Source organism: Columba livia, chromosome 1 (assembly GCF_036013475.1).
Source record: "Columba livia isolate bColLiv1 breed racing homer chromosome 1, bColLiv1.pat.W.v2, whole genome shotgun sequence".
Classification (NCBI taxonomy): Eukaryota; Metazoa; Chordata; class Aves; order Columbiformes; family Columbidae; genus Columba; species Columba livia.
Genome location: NC_088602.1, coordinates 72,426,005 through 72,450,201, shown reverse-complemented (window position 1 = coordinate 72,450,201; position 24,197 = coordinate 72,426,005). Strand labels below are relative to the sequence as shown.

At 39.7% G+C, this 24,197-nt stretch overlaps 1 protein-coding gene across 1 annotated transcript; it reads left to right on the top strand.

Annotated features, from left to right (window-relative positions):
- The first annotated feature begins 240 nt into the window (after positions 1-240).
- Positions 241-21,594, top strand: ADGRG7 (adhesion G protein-coupled receptor G7). The gene is given in 16 exon segments (XM_065048714.1): positions 241-328; positions 3,461-3,568; positions 7,161-7,292; positions 8,164-8,273; positions 10,736-10,884; positions 11,407-11,504; positions 11,824-11,943; positions 12,028-12,141; positions 13,332-13,492; positions 14,941-15,090; positions 16,290-16,402; positions 18,200-18,339; positions 18,342-18,560; positions 20,109-20,190; positions 21,146-21,307; positions 21,441-21,594. Coding segments are annotated over 16 exon segments (2,100 nt in total).
- The last annotated feature ends 2,603 nt before the right edge of the window (positions 21,595-24,197 follow it).

Here is a 24,197-nt window from a genome sequence, read left to right as displayed (position 1 = left end):
GGAAGTGCTTCAGTAATTAAAAAACCCAAACTAACCTCCTTTTCTCACTAACGCAGAACACCATGTCAAAGAAAGGTGCTGTTCATTCTCCCATGCCAGGGATCCATCCACTGATCATCAATGATAAAAAAGACAGTGTTTATTCCAATTAGTTCTTTAAATAGGTCTGGTTTTGCCTTTTCATTTCAACTGGGATATTAGTCTCTTAGCTTTTAATTTGTCAGTGGGAGATACACTAGCATGCAGAAGAGGATGCTGATTTTGGTACTTCAACAGATTTATCAGATGTTTGGAGGGAGGGAACATAGCCAAGCCCAAGAAATGGAATGTAAGTAATCAGCAATTATTAAACATATGTCAGTAATAATATAAGAACATGCCCAGAGCTTTGTTTGACCTGATGGAGATAAACCCAGATGAAATGGGAGTTAACTCTCAGTACAGCTCTGCTTCTGCCTAGGATTTACAAAACCGCAGGCAAAAGAGCTGCTAGGAACTGGATTTAAACTGCAACTACTTCAGGAATGGAGAATATCTCCATGCCCAGCTGATGCATTGCTTACTGTGTGTAGTTGTAGTGTTTCTTCTTTATTCAAACTTTAAACACAAGTATTAGCATTAACAGTTCCCATGATGTTTGACTAAAAAAACCCCAACAGTTCATGACGACATAGTATTAGGCAAGAATCTTTTTGTTTTAGTTTAAAAAGATATATGGTCAAAATCAGTCTGATCCTTGAGAGGATCAATGTTTGCAAAACTTAAAAGCCAAAGACAAATAAAAAGACAATGCTTTTTGAATCTTAAAATAAAACCAGAAGAATCCCATGATTTTAAGCCAATGCCACAATTACTGGAGCCTTATGAGTTTTACCGCATGCGGGGTAGACATGACTGCGTTAGTTAGCTCAGGAGTTCATACTTGTGAAAGATACAGATTTTTCCCTGAAAAAATTGCTTTACGATGGTACATGAGACCTTGAACAGCAGGCTAAGAAAGGTTACCAGGAAGCACTACATAGAGCCACAGTTTTGACTGGCATTAACAGATCCTTTGAGTATCATGTTGTTGGGGAAGGCAAAGTTAAGTGCGATACTTTGTGATGGCACCTGGTCTTTGCTGCATGGGCGGTGTGGCAGGTGTTTCTGTACCTCCAGGGGTAAATTCTGGACTTTTTACCCCACAGATTCACGCTTTTCTGTTTTAATGCTGAAAAAGGAGTGTCAACACTGTCCTCCTTGTCACCTTTCCTTTTCCTTACACGCCTTTTTGCAGCCTGCAAAAGTGCCAAAGCCAGACTCTGACATGGTTAAGAGGTGAACTTGACAGTGCTTGGTCAATGGCTGGACTTGATGATCTTAAAAGTCTTTTCCAACCACCAAAACAATTCTATGATCCTGTGATACCCTAGTCCAGCTGTAGAAGTGCCACCATCACTGCTCCCACCTGTGTCTACCCTGGCTGCTGCCCTGCCTTGCTCCTTGGCAGCACCCCAGCCTTGGTGCATTTGCAGTGCCAGTGCCACTCCCTCCCTGTTTTCAGGATTTGTTGGGCCAGATTAATCCTGCTGTGTTACCTTCTGCCTGGCTTCTTCAGGCACGTGGGTTCACCAGCAAGACAAAGCCTTGGAGCTGTGCTGCAGGCTCCTCAGTATTTTGCGGGTTCCCAGGCTCCTAACCCGAAGAAGTGGCTGAGCCCCCATGTCACCCCTCTGTCACGTGGCCCCATGGTGACACACACATATTCCTGGCAGGTGAGCTAGCATTGCTGGGCAATGGGGCAACAGCTGCCCAGCCAGGCACTCAGCTCACCCAGAAATATCCATTCTCCACAGTGAATGGGCCACCCATTCTCCACAGCTTGTGCCACCCAAATCTCATCTGCTTGGAGGAGTTTTTCTTTCATTCTGTAAGATTTCCAATGGAGGGACAATGTGTTTTTAAATGCTGATGGCTAGCAGAGATGTTACTGAGAGACACATAGATGTTATTCCACTGTCATCATAGACATCTGCTGTAATGTAGCTGAGACAGTCTGAAACACAAATGTTAAATAGCAACAACATGAGCAAAAGCCAAGTGATACACGCCAAGAACAGAATTATCCCTGCCACGTGGCACATTCCCTATAGTTTGCAATAATCTTCCAGTTATATGAATCCCATTAAAAAGTAAGAAGTTAGGCAATCTTTTTAGTTCAGTGAGAACATTAGAAATAGACAATAGCACATGTTCCTGACAGCACTGTTTACTTTTGAATTTTCTGTCTTTACTCTGTTAGTCAGTGTCTCAAAAAACAGGCACTAAAATGTCAGATCAAATGGTCGTCCTCAACTCCAGTTTTCTGCACAGTTTCAAGGCAGAGACTGCACCCAGTGCACAGGGGCACAATTTCCACCATGAACCATATGTGAAGGGATTCCAATTCCATCCTTCACTTAGGGACTTTAGCTGCGACAAAGCCTTGGTCTGCGGAGATCCCTCAGGTCTTGGACTCATGTCTCAGAGCCTGAGGTCCTTCAACCCCTTCCCTATTGCAATTTCTGCTGCATTCTAGCTATAAAAGATTTCCCAATGACTTTTTAAGAAACCTTAGCATTTTTGGAGCTTGCCAAACACAGCAAATACCATAGTATGTTCAGAAATTTCTAAGATCTGCAATTTGTCTGCTATTGGTTATGCTGTGCTTTTGTTTCCTGAAGCTGTGACAGCCAGTACAACAACTACTTTGAATAAAACCCACTATTACTGCCAAAAGACAGAATAAAAATTGGCACCTGTCCTGGACTGTGGGTAGAGGCTATGGCTGAGACTGGGGCATGGGTTTTTATCTGCTTTATCCTATAATGCTTGGCTTAAATCAGCACATTTCTGTCTGATGCTCAGATGTGTGACTGTCCACGTCCTTGTTACCATTCCAGATCCCTCAGCGCTGGGAAACTGTGCCCCTGTTTTTCCTTCTTGCTCCTATGAAATCCTGCAGAAGTGATGTGGACTTCTCACAGGTTCAACAGCTTCAGCTTTTGGAAGTCTGGATTCCCATATCATCACTCCTGTTTATCCAGCAGCTGTGAAGAGCTGTTTCTATCTACATCATTGTGGGAACACAAATTAATATTTGAAAGCTTTGTCCCCACATTAGTGCCATTGTTTTTTGGGGTAAGGAGGGTACCAGTGACTGAGTACCTGGGTAAGACTGTGGGTCACATATATATTTTGGTTTAGTATTTTTTTAGCTGAAGCTTCAAATAAATCATGTTTGTTTCTTTCCTTCATCAAATAAGGAGGTTTACGTGTGTATTTATGCATATATATCTATATATCTACATATCTATATATCTACATATCTATATATCTATATATCTATATATCTATATATCTATATATCTATATATCTATATATCTATATATCTATATATCTATATATCTATATATCTATCTCGATTCTTTATTTACACAGACACTACAGAATCCGTGGTATCTCCATGCTTCTGCCTCAATGGTGGCATCTGTCAGGATGGAGCCTGCATGTGCCCAGGGGAGTGGGTGGGATCTCTTTGTGAGATAAGTCAGTACAAGTCAGACAGCATGGGCAGCTGGCATCATTTCTGGGAACCCCTCTGCTTCGGGAGACCCCAGATCTTCCTTACTCCCTGAGAACTGCTCAGCAGGGTTGGAACTGCAAGCAGAGACATGGCTCTTCTTCCTAGGTGAGCCTGTATCCTTCACCCACTTCTGTTGCTCTTTCAAATGAGTTCTACATCTGGGAAAGACATTACAGGTTTCAACTGTCTGTGGCATGTTTCTAGCCAATTTGGCTTTTGTTTGAATTCTTCTGTTTGAAGATCACAGTGATCTGAACATCTGATTCAGACCTCAGTATTGCCACGTCTGGCTCCACCAGTATTTAAGGGACACCATCCAGCCTGCAGGACAATGCCTGTCCTCAGCTTGTGCTGTACCTGGCAATGGCTTTGGATGAGTCAAATTTCCTATGCCTTGCGTAGCACTGGCCTGATTGACTCCCATTTCACTCCCCTCTGCTGCAAGACGGCACCTCTGCACTGCTGTAACTGGAGCAGGTTCTCCCTCCCAGCTGATGCTGGGAGGGTGCCAGCTCACCGAGCCAGCAACAACAGAGCAGGTAAGATAAGATCCCTGGGACACATTTTCCAAGGCAACAACCACATTGTGGCCAATGTCACATGCAGATATGCCATCAAGTGCCAGCTGCACCTTTGTCAAGTGAACCCACATATTTTGTCAGAAGGACATCACAAGACCTGCAGCTTATCCAGCAAAAGATTCTTGATGAAGACTGCTAGGTAGATGGAAACTTCAGGTCTCCAATGTAATTTCCCTTAAGTCAGGATGGGTAGCACTTCCAACAGACAATGACAGATTGAATGGTGGATTGGAACATTTGGACAAAATGTTTCAGAGAAGTTGGCCTAAATAAAATAATCATGGCTGGGATTTCAGCACTGGAAACAGACTGTTGTGATGACTGCTATTCCCTGTGTTCACTCCTCTGTCATTTTCTATTTGATTTGCTGGAAATTGCCTTAAAGAATAGATTTAAGCAACTGTAGCTATTAAAATACATGATGTAAGAACATTTGGACAGGCATCATTAACTTGAAATAATAACACACATAATTGCCTTTAAAAAAATCTGAATTTTAGTCTGTTTTCCTGGGGAAATATTGACCTTCTGTCTGTTGTTCCACCTTCTTGTCAACTTTGACTTGTTGACCACTTTCAATGACATTCACCAGGTAGTTATGGGTCTCAAACGTCTTAGATCCTATGAGATTTGCAGATATCACTAGCTGGGTAGAGAAGACCAACCCTGTAAATACCTCACTGAGAAAAAGGCAGAGACTTATCCCGGCACTAAAGAGGTGTGGGCCACAAAGCCAGTCAATCCAAACTAGCTTCTCAGATGCAGAGCTCTAAACTGCCCATGACATTTGTCTCCTCTCCACCAGATAACAAGGTAAAGATATATATATATTTTATGTATCAGGAATCTAAAGATGGATGTAGAACACAGAGGTGGGCGAGTTGAGGCATGATGGGGCAGAAAGAATGTGGGAACATAGTGCTAAAGGTGTTGGGGAAGTTGGAATGAAGTGCAGTCAGGTGTTGGGAGTACAGAGAAGGTAATCCGGTTTACTGTCAGCAGAAGAGAGCAGGAAATATAGGGCAGACAGCTTTTGTAAACCAATTAGATTTGATCCAATGGTGACAGAAAAATTCCACTAAAAATTCTGGTATTGTTCAAGGTCTTGATCAAAGACCTGAAGGGTGGCACAGCATGCCCATTCAACAAATCTGCAGACAATATTAAACTCCAGGAAGAGTGGAGGTATTGTTGACACATTAAATGGCAGAGCTTAATTGCAGAAAACCCTTGAGAAACCTGAGGATCATGCCAACAGAAACCACGCACTGTCCAGCAAGGACAGGTGCCGATCTCATTGTCAGGGACATTGGTACAGACCAGGAACTTGCTGGCTGTGGAGTAGCCCTGCTGGAAAGTACCTCGAAATGATGGTGGATGCCAAGTTCAATATGAGCCAACAGCGTGTGTTCATCGCAAAGAAAGCAGAGCAGCTGTGCTATGTGGAGAGAGACAGGCTGATGGACACTATTACCCTCCTCTTCTTGGCACTGGTGAGGCACCACTGGGAAATCCATACTTAGTTTTGCTGCCTACACCCGAGACTGGAAAGACTTGGAGAAACTGGAGAGGGTCTATCAGGATGCTGTGAGGACAGTGAGGGGCCTTGGGCAGGTGGCCTACAGGGAGCATTTGATGGAGCTGGGCTTGTTCAGTGTGCTGAGGAGAAGGCTGAGGGCGGAGCTCGACAGCAGCCTCCAGCTCACTGAGTGGGAGTTGCAAAGATCATTGAATCCAAACTCTTCTCAGTAGCACCAGAAGGTAAAGTAAGGTACAGTCATCATAAAGTGTGGTTTGAGAGGCTGAGATTGAGCATGAAAAGAAATGTTTTGGTTAGGAAGATAGTGTATCAGTGGTACATGCTTCCCAGTGAGGATGTGGAGTCTCTGTTTGGCCTAGATGCCCTCCAGGGATTCCAGCCATCTCACATTTTTGGGATATATCACCCTGCTAATCACCTCCTAGCAAGTAAGGTTTAGGTTTGGTGCTATAAGACAGACCAAATTTTTGCAGAGTCATGTATTCTAATTTCTTCATAACCATTTCTATAGAAGAAAAGTATAATTGTGTCATGGGAAACCAAGACCCTGTAAAAAATAAGACCCACAGAAAGTTATGTGACTTGGCAAGGAAGCCCATGCCAGAACAAGGAGAAACATTTCAGGTCCTCTGAGTCCCCTTCAAGACCCTGACCATAAACACGTTTTTTTGACTCAGTACTGCTAATGGGACACAGTCAGCTGAAATGTGGTCCAGATTAGCAAAAGTTAGCAAAACCAGCATGTTGCAAGCCTTAAGACCAAGGAAAAAAAATTCTGCCTGTGTTTCTGCAATATGTTTTCCAAGTGTTTGAAGCATTGCAAGGTAAATTTGTATGTAAGTTAGTATGGTATGACTGGGTCAGGTCATGGGTCCATGGAGCTGATCATCCTGCCTTTAGAAGTAGATAGTATCAGGTGCTTAGACAAGCTGTGGGGTTCAGGGTGGCTACCCCATCCCATTCCAGCAGGCAGCGTGGCAGTGACTTCCTGTGCCAGAAGCTGCATCTGACCCATCATGATTCAGAGTCACCAAAGGACCACCCTCCATTAATTGTCCAAACCTCATTTGGAGCAAATGTGTATTTTTGTCCCTGCTGTATTTCTGTGGCATTGGGTTACCCAATCTAATTTCTGCCTGGGTAAAACGACTCTGGAAGTGAAGCTTTATAATATTTTACAAATTTTCTAGGTCCAAAGCAGTAAAAACAGGAGATACGGCAAAAAGTATGAGCAGCTCAGCAGCTTAGGCTTATACAAGATTTACCCAGCTGCTTTTATTTTCTTTAGGGCAAAAGATTCAGTGTCTCGGTACTATTTTATTTTAGAACGTTAGTCCTTGTATTAAAAATATTTGATCTGGATTTCTGTTTGTTTGTTTGTTTGTGAGGTTTTTTTGTTTGGTAGTTTGTTTTCTTTTCTTTTCTTCTGTGTAGTTAACTTCTGTGAAGCCAGTACTTGCATAGTGACAATTTCTGAAAGCATTATAAAAAACCTTGCTTTTGAATGAATCATAGTGGGTAAATATGGCAACCCCAAAGAAAAATGTGAACCTGATACTGTGAACGGTATGGGTTTCTTTCCTTTTACTTCTGCTTCCCAAAAGTGAATGTAAGGTTTGTGAGAGATGTTGGATTATTAGAGCAGATGAGAGGTTGGTGTTTGGAGCCAGAACAGCATAGCTCAGGCAGCAGGAACACAAGCCTTTCCACACAGATTTCTACCTCAAATGCAGAGAATTTAAGGTATGCATGCTGAGTGGTATCTGTGCCTGTGTGAGACTGGGCTGAGAGTCAGGTAATATGTACTCCTCCTGTACAGTCTTTTGACAGAAAAATAATCTGTTTTTGTTCTCCTCTTTAGCATTAGGATTTAGGATGCTTCCCACCAACTGTGGTTCCATGAAGTCTCTCAGCTTTCAGAGACCTTGTAGAGGAGTAAGCATTGCATGGCTGCTCCACATGCCCTTTGCATTTCTTTCACGACACAAACTATGTTTTTTCAGGACATGATAAGAAGTCTTTCTGATAGCTCACTGTTGATGCTTGTGTCTCCCGTTTAAAAGATGTGTTTCTGCAGCTCTTGCGAGATTCAGCCTGTCTGAATTTGGTATGAATAATGTCAGTCACTCTGACAAGATTGTGTATATGAGTATAAAATACATACTCTAAACCCAACAATAACTAGTTAAATAACTGATGGTCACTTGTAACCCTGAAAGACAGAGTGTTTCAAAAAGATGGACCTAATTTCAAAGATATAGTGGTTTCAAACTGGGTCCATCTTTTTGAAGCACCCTGTATTTTATATGCAAACAGAAAATAACGCTGGATAGGGTGTTACCCTCACAATACAGTTGTAATTCCCAATGAGATCACGTGCATGTGAGTGAGTGCTTCTGTACTAATTGCGTGCCTTTGTGCTTTTACAAAATTACAGTTAACACTTCAATAGCAATCAGGATGTGCTCCAGAGAAGGGAGAATTCCTACTTTAGAGCCCCACAAAATTCTGAATTGTAATGAAAATCTGGACTCCCTAGGATCACAGGTAGTCTTGAATTACTATTTAAACAGTGTCTGAGGTTCTGCATCATCCCAAGGAAAAAAAGGCTATAGGAAATTAAGGCAGGAAACACACGTGTTACATTTCTTAAAACATTGCAGAAAGCAAAACAACCAACTGAAGCCTTTTTCAGTGGCATTCTTGGCATGTGCCTGCTTTGCAAATGGCCTGAATTTCCAGTTTTGCTTGGGTTTGCCTGAATGAGCTTTCCATTTCATATTTCTTAATTGGCCTGCAGTTTCCTCAGTCAGGTTCCCAGTTTCCAGTAAATACCTCTGAATGGAGACGGTGCTGACTCAAGATACCAAACTGATGAGAAAGCAGAGGGATTTGGAGAAGACTGGCATGAGGGAATTAAGTGATTCTGACACTGACACATTGGGAAGGATTAATATTGAAGCCTTTCCATTCAGTCCTCTGATCAGCTGAACACGGACATAACACTTTCGGCCTCTCAAAAATTCAAATTCAAACTCTCTTGTATGAATAACAGACTCTTCCTGATAAAATCCATACACCTCTAAGCCTTGCTTTAAGGATTAGCTCTGCCATATCTACAAAACACAGAGAGCTGAACATGACTAAGCACATTACAGAGAGTGACTTTTTCTCCTCTTCTGCTTTGCATTTTGTTTTCTTATCACTAGTCCCACCTAAAAAAAAAAAGAAAAAAAGAAACCAGGTAAAGTCCCTTTAAATAACAGAAGTCCCTTTTTCATGCACTTTTGCTTGACTATGGTACCTTCAACCCAAGGCTTAACCTGCCTGGATCCTTTGATGGGAAACACTTGAGCTCAATATTCTATTTTCCCAGTACATAACCTTCACTGAATGGTTCAACTGTCAAATTTTCTCTAACGTAATATACAATATTAGCAGTAGCTATTTCTAATGCCGATAAGATAAAACTTAAGGTAGCACAACATTAGACTATTCTGTTGTCATTAGTAATCTGGGGTTTTATCACGAGCTGTGATGTTGTGCTGCCATCTAGTAGTCAGCCCAGGGCAGCTCCGGGTGCAAAGGTGACGGCTGGGAAATGGGAGGAGGAGGAGGAGGAGGAGGTGCTCATGCTAGTGATCCACAGCCCAGGTTTAAAAGGATTTTATTCCTTTTAAATACAAATATTTGCTTCGAATACAAAGTAATGCTGTAATTCAGAAGTGAAAATATTGTGAAAATATTGTGAAAATATTGTGAAAATATTGTGAAAATAGGTGTTCACGATGTTGATAGTGTGTATGCAGATGTTTTCAAGTAAAGTAATATAATCTCCAGTAATTAGAAGTGCAAATTTCCTTCCTCCTTATGCAACACATTCACCTTTCTTCCCTGCCATTCCGAGCTTTATAAACACTTGCATGATTGAATTAATCTTGATTTTGATAGCTTCACAACGTAAAGAATTTGAGAAAAAATCAGTTCTTGAAGCTCTTCATTTAAGCTGTTCATTGCCTGAATTAAAAAAGGGATGACTCCATACACTGTTTAGCACTGTTTAGCTGGTCTCCATAGTCTACAAAGGAAATTCTCCTGATGATTAGCAGATTTTTATTCTCTTTAAGTTTTATTGTTCCCTATGTATACCTTCATATAACGTACAGCTAATGTCTCATCTTTTTTTTTTGTATTTAGACTCTTAAGATACTATAGACATTTACGCTTTACCCATTAAATACTAACTGACTCAAACTGGACCCAGCCAGTGCTTGTAGCACTTCTTATTAGTACCATCAGCACCAGAATATTTTTTTGTGTGCTTTTTTTTTTTTTTCTATATTTATTCCAAGCTGACACTATATACAATGTACTGAAATGAGGATAAAGTTCTTGGTGCACATTGTGAACACTGTGTTGAGAAGCATGATTATTCTGTAAGATATTTCTGAAGTTCCTCTGATGGCTTTTAAAAAAATCCTGTTCTGATTATTTAAGGAGTGGAGAAAGATGTACGGAAGCTTATAGACTCAGAAGCTCGATGACCTCCTGACAAAGGGAAGGTCCTGCTGCTGTCTACAACTACCTTATGATAAGGTGTGGAGAATAATGGGGCCAGGCTCTTCTGCAAGGTGCACAGTTTTAGAATGAGTGGCAACAAGGGAAATTCCAATTAGATAAGACATTTTTTCCCCCCTTGATGCTGGTCAAGCACAAGCAGGTTTCTGAAGGAGGTTGTGGATATGCAAAGTGAGGCCCCTAGCAGCCTGACCTCAGCTGTCTCTGCTGGACTAGAGGACCTCCAGGGCTCCCTTCCAACCCAGCCTACTCCCTGAGTCCATTAAATCATCCCCTGGGGAGAATTTGCAAACTATGCATACTTGCCGTGAAGAGAAACAATTTAGACCAGCAGTTACTTGTATATTTTGATTTTATGTGAGAATGCTATAAAAGTGGTTACTCCTTTTCCATGTCTCATTTTCTTTCTGTTGAATGGCATTTCCAAACAGGTTGAAACTGCAGACTCCAGCAATTTTTCAGCCATTGTAAGTAACATGCAAATCCTCACCTCTGTGCCAGACCAGCTGACCACACAGAACATCTCTGCTGCTGCAAACATTGCAGTGCAGATTCCGAAAAAGCCAAATGTTCCAGAAGAGTCTCAGATGAGACTTATTAAGATTAAAATAAGACTTTTGCGGCTTAATATTTGGGATATCAACTCTGTCCTCCCTCTAGTAGCAGAAGGAACACTCTCCTTCCTCTTAACTGTACATAACAACACAACCAATTGCATTCATTTTGCAATTTAGCAGAGTTATTTAAGTAGCCTTGAGTGGATACTTGTGGAAGTATTTGTGGAAGTCATTTCTCAGAGCTGAGTGTTATTTGTCTCTTATCAGTTGTTTAGGCTTGCATATATCTGAAATTCTCATACAATAATAATTTGTTGTTTAAGTCAATAATGTAATCCTTACTGTCTCCATTGATAAAAGTCTGGTATTTATGAAACCATTGGTGTAAAGCTTGTGTTCTCTCAAATGGCAACCTGTACTTTGTTTACTCTGCTGTGTGTAGTTTCAAGCAATGCTTATTAAGTGTTCTCACTTTGCCCATTCACTATGTAGCACATGGGGTGGTTTATTTCAATTGCCTTTGAATATTGCCTTTTTATCTGGTTGTCTCAGGTGTCTGTGGCAGTAACGGCTACACTGAGTCAGCTTTTGGATGCCAATGAAACAGAACTCAACCACAATAATCTTGTCAATGCTACGACAAGGAAACTTTAGCTTTTGCCATTTTTTTTTGTAGGTGTAGTAAACTGCATTTTCCCTTCTGTTTCAGCATGAAAGTGGTTTCTGGACAAGTCAAAACATTTTAGTGTTCAACTCCAATATGCAATTTAATTGATTCAGTACATTTATATCAACATAAACAATTTGGGTTAGATTTTTCTGCTTTGAAGAAAGGATGAGGATAAGGAATGAGGAGCAGTTCCCTCTGGAGAACCAGATCAGAGAGGCAGCTCAAAAACTGAACCTGTAGCTGTATATTAACAAATAATGGCAACTTTTATCCCACTCATTGTTTCAACGTGGCCTCACCAAAACAATGGAGGGTTTTTCCTTGACTGGCAACATCTCGCAGCACAACATTGCAATCCAGTCTGCTCCACTCAAATTAAGCTCTTCTACGATGCTATTTTCAGCACAAAGACGTAACTGTGTGTGTGTTGTTGGATTTACCTGGACAAAGAGGTATGTACCATAGATCCTAATGCATCCACTGCTAATATTTGCAGATACAGCACTGGGACATTATCAGTCAACAAAACTAAACACACAGGAAAATGCCCCTGGCCTTATTGATGACCTTAGTACTGAAGTTCAGATACTGGTCAACATTATAAATAACAGTAAGTTCTTTTTCCTTCTCTGTGCCTGTGAAAAATTTGAATGACTATTCACTGAAAATCTCTTTTGGAAAAAAAAAAAAAAACCAAAACATTAGCCAATTTAAACGATCACATATTGTTTTTTATGCATGCTGATGCCATATGGTGGTACAAGAAATGGACATGTCAAATGAGCTGAATAATCTTATTTATTGATTAATGTGCATGTACATGTAATGGCCAGAATGCTTGTGGCATTTGGGACTTTTTAATTTGTTTTGTTTTCTAAAATTGAGAACATAATGAATCTTTGACCATACCTCTACAGACACCAAGATCCAGAGTTAGTACACAAGGAACTTGCCTGAAATCCAAAGACATCAACTGTTTCAACTAAAATTACTGCCAACATCAGGTGGCAGCCAGGATGTACACATCCTCATACGTACATATTGGGATATGCTTTAATGGCATGGTCACATTTTTCCAGATGTCCATTACTTAGACTCTCTGGTGCTCAGAGGATAAATTGGTGTTACCCAGGAAAAACAGAAAAATAGCTCATAGTTCCTCTGCTTCATTTGCTTCAGAAGCTGGTGGGTGTGGGGCAGCTGAGCTTTGAACGTGTGCATTTCTCTGATGTGCTGAAACTCACAAGAGTTTCAGACTGGGCATGTGAAACCAGCAGATTTGTCCTCAGGCTCTCTGTATAGTGGCAGTAATACTAAGACATCACAGCACAAGAATATTATGAAGGTGAAATTTTTGGAGCTCAGACATCATAATGCTGAACATCGTTCATATACAAGCCCACGGGGAAAGGAATAATTCAGTCCTCTCACCAGGGTTAGAGAAGACTTGAACAGATAAAACAGGTAGTCACACATACCCAGAAATGACAATAAAAAAAGCCCACTGACAGCTCATTAACTGGTCACTGTTCTTTCTGTTCACCGTTTCAGTCAACAATCCTGTGGAAAAAAAGTGTGATCATGTAATTAAAGACTTTATCATAATGTCTTTATCATAACACTTCCTTCAAGAGAGCTAGATTGAATGCAGTTGTCTTAAAATGGATTCTAAATAAATTTCTAAACAAAAACCTGCTGTAAATATTGAATATGTGAAACAGCATAGCGTGGGCTTCTTCAAAGTCACCAGCTTCTCTGATATCTGCTATCCATACCTCCTTTCCTGCTTGCCTTGTAAAGGTTCATCAGACAATGGAAAAGTTGGCTTTGTCATGTATCAAAATGACAAACTCTTTCAGTCAAGGATTTATGAGAGTCACAGTGGTTTCTCTAAACAAATTTTCTCAGGCAACACTGATGGTGGAAGAACCATTGGTGTTGAAATAGCCTTCAGTCCCAAGGTAATCCTTTGCAAGAAATGCTGCGTTCAGCTTGAACCAGGGGCAGCCCTTGCCCTACTACTTGTCTTCAGGACTTAGGGAAAGAGACTCATGCGTGAAGGGTTTTTTTGCATACTTTCTTGATCTCTGGCAATCAGTAGTTGAGCGAGTTTGTGGAATGTATAGGTCACATAAATGAATGGTATCTTGACAACAAGGCATAGAAAACATTTTTCAACTTTGGTATTTAACACCTGATGTTACTGTCTTCTTACTGCTAAACTAGGATATTTGCAAGCAAAATGATATTCCATAAAAAGTTACAGAGATATCAGAGCGGATTTGTCCTAGGGCAGATTAGTCCTAATACAAGAATAAAAAAAACCCAGGTTCCTGGAGGACAATCTTTCTTTCCAGAAGACTATCAAAATTTTTGAAAAAAAAAGTCAACATAAATGGCACAGAACAATACACCTACCAATGTGAGGAGTGTTCATTTGTCATACTATATTTTAACTCCTGCTTCCAGTTAAAATCATTGTGTGTTTTGTTTGGACTTCCTCTCCCAGGAACTGATTTCAGATGTTACTGCTTTCTTGCAGGAAATGCCCTATGCGAGTGCCTATTTGCCCAAATAACTGATTTTTTAGACAAAATGTGCTCATGTTTAGCATAGTCTCTCCAGAAAACAGTAGTTGGCTGCACACATATGATAGATCAGTAGTCATCATCATAGATCCATACAGTTATGTGATCTCGGAAACGTGTAATTTTTAAGGAAATAACTGAAACAAACTTGTAATTGATTTTTTTGTTTTGCTCCTACTTTTATTCCTTATTTTAATTGAACTACCTAGTACTGTGAGTAGTTGCTTTCACTACTTATTTGCACTTCAAGCTGCTGGTGGCTTATGAAAAAGCAGTTCTAATTGCAGTACCCTGCAGAAGTATGTTGTCACACAATGACTGCATGCAGTTTGACATAGGACTGCACAAGCACCACTGTGCTGCAGAAGGGGAGGGCATGGTTTGCAGCATTTAGCATTGTTTGCTTCATGTTACAGTGAGGCTACAGCTCTGGTTGGCAGCAATTTAATTCTACTGATACATAAAAGCTGTTGTTTGGCTTATGCAGAAATATAAAAGCTGTTGTTTGGCTTATGCAGAATTCATTTAGCAGTTTTTCTAGTGCCTAGTCGATGTGCATCTGAACTGTAATTACTTGAATAATTCACAGAAATTAGTAGTTTCATGAGCAATCTTGACAGAGAAAGGCTCAGAAAGTAAGTTTGAAATGCCAAATTATGCTGTTATTGATATTATTCACAAAGTTTATAGGAAACCCTGTAAATCCCTTAGTAGCCACCAGTTCCCCTTTTAGAGGGTAATTGACAGTACGTGCCATTTGCTGGTGCATATCTATATCTGTTTCTGTAGCCACTTTTTCTCCTTGCCGTAGCAATCCATAGTGCAACACATCCAAACTGCAGCTGCATGACCATGCCTGTGTCTTCTGAGACTACACTGTCAACGACTGGAGCACCGCTGGCTGTGCAAAAGAAAGAGACCAGTTTGCGAGATGCAGGTGTCATCACACGACTAATTTTGCTGTCCTCATGGTAGGGTGTTGTCCTTTCTTGAATGAGAAGGTGGTATTTGTTTTTGTCTTTTTGCTTTTTCTTTCATCAGTTTGGTTGTTTTCAACTGTATGACCAGCATGCCAGTGTAAGGACGTAGGCACGCTGAGCTACAAGGCACAGGAGTTTAAGATGTCACCATGTACTTGTTTCTGACGCATGGCAGAGCTGGCAAATTGGGACAGGTGAGTTGTTGTCAGGTTGCTGGAAATACAAACATATCAGTGAGTCCTGTCCTCCTCTGGCACCAGTTGTGGCTGTGCTCCCCTGCCTGTGCACCCCAGTAGCAGGGCAGGGCTGGTGCAATTCGTTCCCATTGCTCAGCTGTGGTGGCCTCCAGCTTTGCATCTCCATTGTTGCAGCTGGGTGTTGAATGAGTGAGTCTAAAGCCTAAAGTGGCCCAAGACAAACGGTAGAGTAGCTTGGGATATGGGCTAGTTGTGGCACTGCCTTCTGCTGGGTAAATAACTCAAAAGTACTAAGCTTTAACTACTTCCTTTGTGTATACACTTATAAAAAGTCATCATTCTGTAAAGATAAAGCCTGCTGCCATTAAGTTTTATATATTGCCCTCTTGTACTAATGAGAACTGTCTCTGACATTTGTTATTCTTTCAGTATTTGTTTCAGCTTCTACAAACAAAACATTCCCTGGGTAAAATCACATATCCGTGGTCACTGACTTCTGCAGTACTAGGATTGCACAATTTCTTTTTACTCCATCTTCATAGAACAGCATTTCTACATTTGTAATATTTTCTGGTTCACTGAATACATTTATATTTACTTGCTGCTTAATTGTCACTATATAAAGAAAGATTGGTTTTGATTTGTAATTCTTCGTAACATCTAAGCTTAGACTTTAGCCTCAAAGCCAAAATTCAGAATGTACATCAGTACAAAAAGTTAAAGCTACTTTTTCCTCACCTTGCATTTTTCTATGAATAATTTAATCTGCTATTTCACTAAATATTTTATTTACATTGTTAAGCCTATTTTTGGAGTTCTTCACAAACTTCTCTGGTTTTGAGGTCCAGAATAATTTTGTGTGATCTGAAAACTTTGCTACTGGCTAGCAATAGTCATAACTTTACTATTTTTTTTTTCCCAACGTGCAACTAGAAACACGTATTTGAGAAATAAATTTATCTCTTCTTGTAACTGAAACAATTTGTTTTCTAGGCCTTTCAGATCAAACATAAATATGCAAAACCCTTGGAGTAGATTTCTTACATTGGTGTTGGATTGTCCATGGCTGGTCCGGTCATTACAATTTTGTTTCAAATATTCACTAGGTAAGAGTAAAACCACAAGTATATTATGTTAAGTTATGAAGTTTTGCTCTATATATAGTTTGAGGAAAACAAAGAGAGTAGCCAGTTTAGAATATGTTGCAATATTATTGATCAGCAAATAACACACACACAAAAAAAGGTGCTAATCAGGTACCATAGCTTGGGAAGCAAGTGTGGTTTGCTGGTTGAAGACATGAGGTAGCCAGTCATACCGCTCACCTAGATGAAACTTAAACATTTCTGTTAATGCTAACCTTTTCATGTGAGGGATACATTCAATTAAATGTTAATTAATATTCAATAAATCCACCTTCAAAAATGTGAGCTTTGAAAATAAATGACTTAGAGTATGGAAGAGCCCACTAGGGTAAAAGGCCAAGATTTTCATAGGAAACATGGGGCATGGCTGCTGACAAGAAAAATCTTTACATCGCTTTGACAGGGCAGCTCACCAGCTATAAGATAACGAAGCAGGCACTGTGTGCTACTGAGGACCAAGTCAAAGGTCGATCCTTTTACCATGGGCTGCCAACACTGTGTCAAACCACTGAGAGATGTCCCAGAGCAACATTTGTCCCAACTACCTGGGGTAAGGGTGGTCTGCCATTTCTGTTGTATTTCATGTCCCGCGCTGCCTCGCTGACATATTTTGTTACTACCCTGTCCAGATAGCTGACAACACAGACCCAGTGCTCTATTATTGCTAGACTGGTCCATACTAAATGTCGAGGTGTTTAGTTCATTACTCTCACTCAATACTAGGTTTTAAAAATGTTTGACAACATTCCACCACCAGCATGACCTATTTATTTTCCTGTATTCCCTGTACCCTGGTGTTATGATGACTAATCAGTTATTTTCCTTCCAGTCAGTTACCAGTATGTCTGTTATATTGGTGTCTTCATTTAAGGCTAGTCTTTTTAGCCCACTGTCTTGTCACTTAGACTTTTAGCATTCATGTAGCCATATGTCGTTCCTCAGGTTCTCTTCTTGCTATATTATTTAAGTGTCACACTGCTTTCTGTTGCCTATTTGATATTTTCTATACTGCCTTCTGTTTACAAAATATCTGTAGAGAAGAGGTGATTTCAGAGCACCGTGATTATACAGCGATGTAGGTTATGTACACTGCTTGTGCTATAGTTTTATTGTGAGTGACTTAATTCAAACACAGTTACAGCAAACTTCCTTGGTGGATGTGCCTGTGATTAATGGTGTCATGTGATGCTCCCTTGAACAAGAAGCAAAGTCATGCTAACAGAGTTTTAGTTAATGTAGATAAATGCATGTCTCTAATCCTGTTTGCACTAATGTAGATTTAGAGTGATTCCATCAAGGTCAATGTATTTAATATTGCAGGAGCTTCCAGACAATGCCTTCTAAATACATTTATGAAACAGCATTTGGAAGTGGAGACTTATTATTCTCTTGTAAAGAGTGTTTAGAAGTACTTGTCTTATGCTATTTCGCGTCTTAACACTGAAGTAATAGATTCCAAAAAGAGTGGAGTGGCAAAAAAGACAATGCATCCCAGCTCCTATTTGAAAAAAAAGCAGTCCTAAAAAATGCCAGGTATTCTCTGGTCTAGTTGAAATTAGAAAAAAATGATGGATTTGGCAAGTTATCTGACAGTAATGACAGTGCAGAATTCTGCAAACACGTTATTGCTTTGTTTTCTCTCTGTATTGGAGACTGCACACTCTAGCTTGCTTTCAATACCAATGGAAATGAGGAAATATTTTACAACTTTTCTTATTTTGTTCTACTTTTTCCTCCTAAATGTGCTTCTACCAATAGGAAAACTCAGAAGTCATCTGTAACGTGGATGTTAGTGAGTCTGTGTTTGTCTCTGTTCATTTTTAACATCATCTTCATCTATGGAACTGAAAACTAAAACACCAGGAATCACAGCAGGAATACCACCAGCTACTACCAGCAACAACTTACAGTACCGCCGGTAACACTTTAGTCACATCTGACATAGTAGATCCTCCTGCAGACCTCTGGTGTACGGCCATGGATGTCCTACTGCCCTATTTTTTGTTGGTGACATTTCTGTGGACAGCACTCAATTGTGCACAGTTGTACCTACTGTTGCTTAGAGCCATGAAGCCCCTGCCTGGACACTGCCTCATAACCATGTCAGTAATTGGATGGGGTAAGATTTAAAATTGTACATATGGCTACTCTTACCAAAGTCTCAGTACATGGTACATTCAGGGAGAGTTGTAAAGATAAGAGGAGAGCAGTAGAGAGCGATTATAATCAGTGGCTCTCTGTTTCAGCGCAATGTGATTTAATAAATAGTCTCCTGTTACCACTCACACTACTGGTATAAACTGAGCTTGTTTTTGTTGTCCTGATTTGGCACCAAAACTGATAGCTTGTTCACTGGGAATGCAGGCCTGTTGTGCGCGGGAGAAACTTTCACAGTAATCATGACATTCAACAATCTGTTTCTGTCAACTAAGTAAAAAAGATCTTTCAGATAAAGTGATTGCATATACAGAGTCAAATTCTTCATTTAGATATCTCTGAGATTTCTCATGACCTCAGCCAGAGCCTTGCATACATCTAAAAGCAAAGAGGGACTGACATTATTTGTTACATATTATTTATTAGTGAAAACGAACTACTTGAAGGACTGAAGAATGCAGACAGTTGCCCACTACGAAAAGTAAAAATGTCAGCCTCCATCAAAAAATTCTTCTAATACAGTGCACAGGAATACCTGCCTTTTCCACGCTGTATATTCAGCCTGTGTGATGTGTTGTTTCTGATGGCATCTACCCATTAGTTTTAGATCCTGACTGTTTCATTATTATGTTTTGCATTTGGGTGGAAGAAGAGGCAATTCTAAAACTTTTAGAATTTGGACTGTATGTGCAAGCTAGAAAATGTTGAACAAAAGCTGTCTGGCTATGCATCACTGTGCTCCATGTATATTTTCATTAGTGCTCCATGTATATTTTCATTAGAACAGCATTAAGTTTTTCACTGCGTCTTGTGACTAGTTACACGTGTCCAAAACAGTGTGATTCTGACTCGCTGTTTTCAGTTCTACTTTGAGAGCATAGCAAATAGTTGACAGTCTGGAAGATCTCTATTAGGGCTGAAGAAGGAACAGACTTTAAGAAGGATGTTTATTTCCCAGATAAAAACTTGTGCAGGAGGCTCCTTCCTGTGAGAACTGCTGCTTAGCTAACAGGTAGGCAGGAGACATGGAAGACAGGACATGAAGTGAAGGCACGGAGGAGGTAGACCCACACTGCCATACTTCTCGGAGGGCAAAAGTTACCTTCTGTGCCAAGCTGGTATGAAATGTAATGGTGCCTGGTGCAGAATTTTCTTAAATTAGTTTCTCACCACTAACAAGAGGGTAGTATTGCACAGCTGTGATGAGAGAGTCAACTACAGCACAGGAGGGAGTTTGCTCTTTCATCATTGGGGTTGTCTCTGGAAGCTGTGTTGGAGCTCTTCAACGGCAGAAATCAGCAAGTCATGGACATGAGCTGTTCTTCAGAAAAACAAGTGCTCACAAGCCTCAGTTCTGCATTTTCCTCTAGGCTGTAGAAAACCCACTTAGTTTAGAGCAAGGCAGATGAAACTGACTCTTAAAATCTGTGGGTTTTAGGAGGCAAGAAGGTATTTATGTGGAAGTTATGCAACTGAACAATAAATTGACAGTGTCTCTCCTATTAATGAGGAATCCCTACTGTAGCAGTTGCAATAACACTTGGAGCTACTTACAGAGAAGGAAAAGCTTTGAACTACTGACAGGAAGAATTGTAAGTTCATGTATTATTACAATACTTGCAGTCCCACACCTTTTTTGATGGCTTACGATTAACATAATCCTATTTTTTTGTCAATATACTATTCTGCATATTTAAGTACTTGAAACAAAACAAAACTCTTCACTCAAGCTTAACATTCACTATAAGAAATTGCAGTTTCTCCTCAGTAAGGATGTAGGGTACTAGATCCACATCTGCCTGGAATCCTCCTGCAGGATCCCTTGTGACTTGAAATGGAATCTGTAGACACTCTTAGCCTAACAGAAATTCAAGACCTTCATTTAAGTGCATAACCACATTTAAGTACCTAAACTTAATCCTCTCATTTATTTAAAATCTTTTTGGCCAACATAACTATATCCCTACTTATCCTGTGGTTTTGGTGTCAGCACTCATTTAATTGCCCACATGCCAAAGCAGGCTATCAGGCTTACCGTGTACCCTGGTGAGACTGGACGATAAAGAACACAGGTAGACTTCTTTCAGAAATGTAAGCACAAACCCCCTTCCACATGGTGACCACCTCATAATACTAATTTAGAGAGTGTTGACTTCTAACTGGAGATTATTTGGCAACAAAAAAAAAAGAAGACTGTTGCAGGATAACCCTGTCCTCCTGAAGTTGCCTCTGTTTTTCTTTCAACCTTTGTCCCTTAGGTCTATCCTATTACTCCTTAGCTCTATATATACTCTAAAGATGAATTTGCATTTGGTGGCCAGATACCTTGTTAGTTATATTGCACCTTACTATACAGTTCCTTGTGAAGTTTGTTTGTAAATCACTTTGCATTCCCCAGAGAAAGAGAAGCATAATTGAATAACAAGCCCTAGGAAGCCCTGTTAGGGGCTGTTAGGATGAAAAGTGGAATACAATTTTCTTTTGTTTTGGTATTCTGAATAATGTGGCTAACAGAACTTTTGAAATGGTGTCTCCTTATATTAAAAGTTGCTGGCTTGCAGCACTGGATCAAAATCAGAATTTCTGCATGCAAAAGCCCATGTTGTGGTCATTCCTTTTTCCAGTGGCACTCATACACCTGTTTAACATCATCATCTTCATCAAGATCGGAGTCTCTGTAATATGGAAGAAGAATGAGAATTTGACAAGGTGAGATGGTATAGGACTCCTCAGATCTTTCAGCCAATATATTCTTCGGTCTTTTGTCACCAGCTCAGACTTTCTTGTCACAAACTCAGATTTTTGACAAAATCTTTTGTTTTAAATAAATGTAAACTTAAAGCAGTCAGAAAATGAATTCCATTGTTGCAATGGCTCAGACTTTGTTCAAGTACGTATCAATGAACGCATTTCAGGCTTTTACCCCCTTTTTGTTTGGTTGCAGTGTTGCTCAACTTGACTGCAATGAAGGTTATCCCCAGTTTAAATCCACGTAAGTGAGAGGAGAGCTGGGTTTAGCCAAATGAGAATTATGCACTTCTCAGCACATCTGAACATCAGGCCAGTTCTACAGCAGCTCTGAAGCAGATTTACTTGGTCAGTTTTCTGTCAACACTCCATGTATTGTCACAGGCAGTGCATCATAAACTCTCCAGCGTACATTGTATTATATAAAATGTAATAGCTTTAATTTTTATTAATCCCACAGAACTGATCTGTTCAACAAAACTTTGCACCATTTCTTCATTTATTTTACACACAATTTTCATGGCTGGTGCAAACCAAAATACCTTCTCTCTGACCCCTCTCAGGCTTGTGAGAAATTGGATATCCAAACTTAATTGGCAGCTTATTTTTATATTGAAAATTGAGAACATTTGAAGTTATAAGCATTCTAAAATGCTTATAATAGCTAACATATTAATTTTCAATGCTTCTTATTGCCTTGGTAAGCCTCACTTTCTGTTAAAGAAAGATACATCTAAGGTACATATGCCAAACACAGATTATGCTGATAAACTTGGATTCATTTCTTTCCCTGGATTTCTTCCCTGGATGATACCTCCAACAAATGCAGGGGTGTGTATGATCGCAACTCACCTTAATGATACGTCTTTGCATTATAGCCTTGAATAAATAAAATTAAAAGTTTAAAGCTCAAAAAGCTAATAAATGGTTTCTCTTATATCAAATCACATGTAAAATGATATACAGAGTGAATATCAAGAAAAAAACTTCTGCATCAGCTGTGGGAAAGAGTCCCAGGGAAGTCACTAGAGCTTCATGGCTTGAGACCTTTCACAATGATCCTAGAGAAAAGCCTACAGAACAGTACCTGCCTCTTTTTCCCCTGTCGCCTTGCTGGATCCTTGGCTTTATATTCATATAAGGTATATGAAATACTTGAAATAATGGATCCTTATTATCACTACTGAATATTTTCTATAAAGCAAATAATTGGAAAGATGTGAAAATCCCCCCATCCCTAAATAATAATTTGTTTATTATCAGTTTGATGAACTGAAAACTGAGGGTCTATACACCAAGGGTATCAGATCTGCAAACTCACTGTGTGGAAAGTCCTTAAGTGATTACTACAACACTGATGGGTGGATTAGACCTGTGATTTAAAACTGAAATAATGAATAGGGAACAGAGACCCAGCTATTTAAAACCACAAGCCCCCCTTTTTTTCCTTTTCTCTCTTTTTTTTTTAATTAACCCAGGAAACTGCTGATTAATCCTTGAAATGAGAAATTAGAAGAACAAGTATAGTAATTTTGAAGTCCAGCAGAGGGTAATAATACAATCATGAGTCATCCCAGGTAATCCATTACAATGCGCAAATGAGGCGACTAGAGTTGCAAGTCCATAGTTACATGGCATAATTTTCCTATTGAAAGTTCAAGGTATTAATGTAATTGTTAGAGGCTACTGAAAATTATTTTGTGGATGTTTTTCAAGGCAAATAATATTGACTAATATTTTCTGGTTTTATCAGCAAAATATTAAGTCCACATTTTCTTTTACTCTACAGGGACTTCAGATTTGTATTCTGTGCACTTTCAGATCACCAGTCTTCAAGAAAAGAGTTTCTGAAGTGTTTCCTTTTTTTTTCTTTTTCTGGGTGCCAGAGGTACCATTCTATCTGCATTCAAAAACTTACTAAGTTTCAAAATCACAGCCTGCAAAACATTCATGGGAAACTTTCAGATTAGCCCAGACTTTTCCAGGAAATACTTCCTTGTCTACTTTCCTTAACTGGAGTTACAAACCTGTAAATATGTGAAATACAATCCTGCATTTTTCATGGTTTGTTTTATGTAGATCTCACAGGGATCTTGAATGACAGACATACTACTCCAACTGCAGGTAGCTGTTTTGCCATCTTTGGTTTTAATAAAATAAGAACACCATGTTGAATTTTAAATAATCTGGATTATGAAGTGTGGTCAGATTTACCTCCTGCTTTCATTTTTTTCTGAAAATGAATGTGGTGTGTTTTGAAAACTTCCAAGCTGCTCCAAATCAGGTAATGGGCATGATTAATGTGATGGCTGAACATCTAGGGATAGCACCTCTTAGTACACTGACCATGATACATGAGACTTTCTGAATGTCTTCATAGAAGTGTTTCAGCAGTCCCAAAATGTTCTGTGTATCTTAGAAATCCATGCTCTCTCTATGAAGTAGAAAATAAGTGTTCTCTAGTATTGATAAGCCTTCAAAAAGAGCAGTCACAACAGACACAAGGCTGAAGTTCGTCACCACTGCTCCACAATAGGCAGACAAGGTCATCAAAAGTTACCTAGGAAAGGTAACTCATACTTCCCCTGCCCTGTTCCGGACAGGAAGTTCATGTTGCTATGGGCATCCATTTTTTATTTGTAAATCAAATTTATAATACCTGTCGCTGTAAATTCCTTCAATTTCATTGTATAGAGTATTTTAGACATTACAGTCAGCTTCAGAAAGGATGATATTTGATTGTGTTCTAAATATAGCTAGAGAATGGTTCCTTAAATGAGTGATATTTTCTAGTCTTTGATATTTTTCCCCATGAATAAAACTATTCTCTAAAGCACATTCCATTTAATTT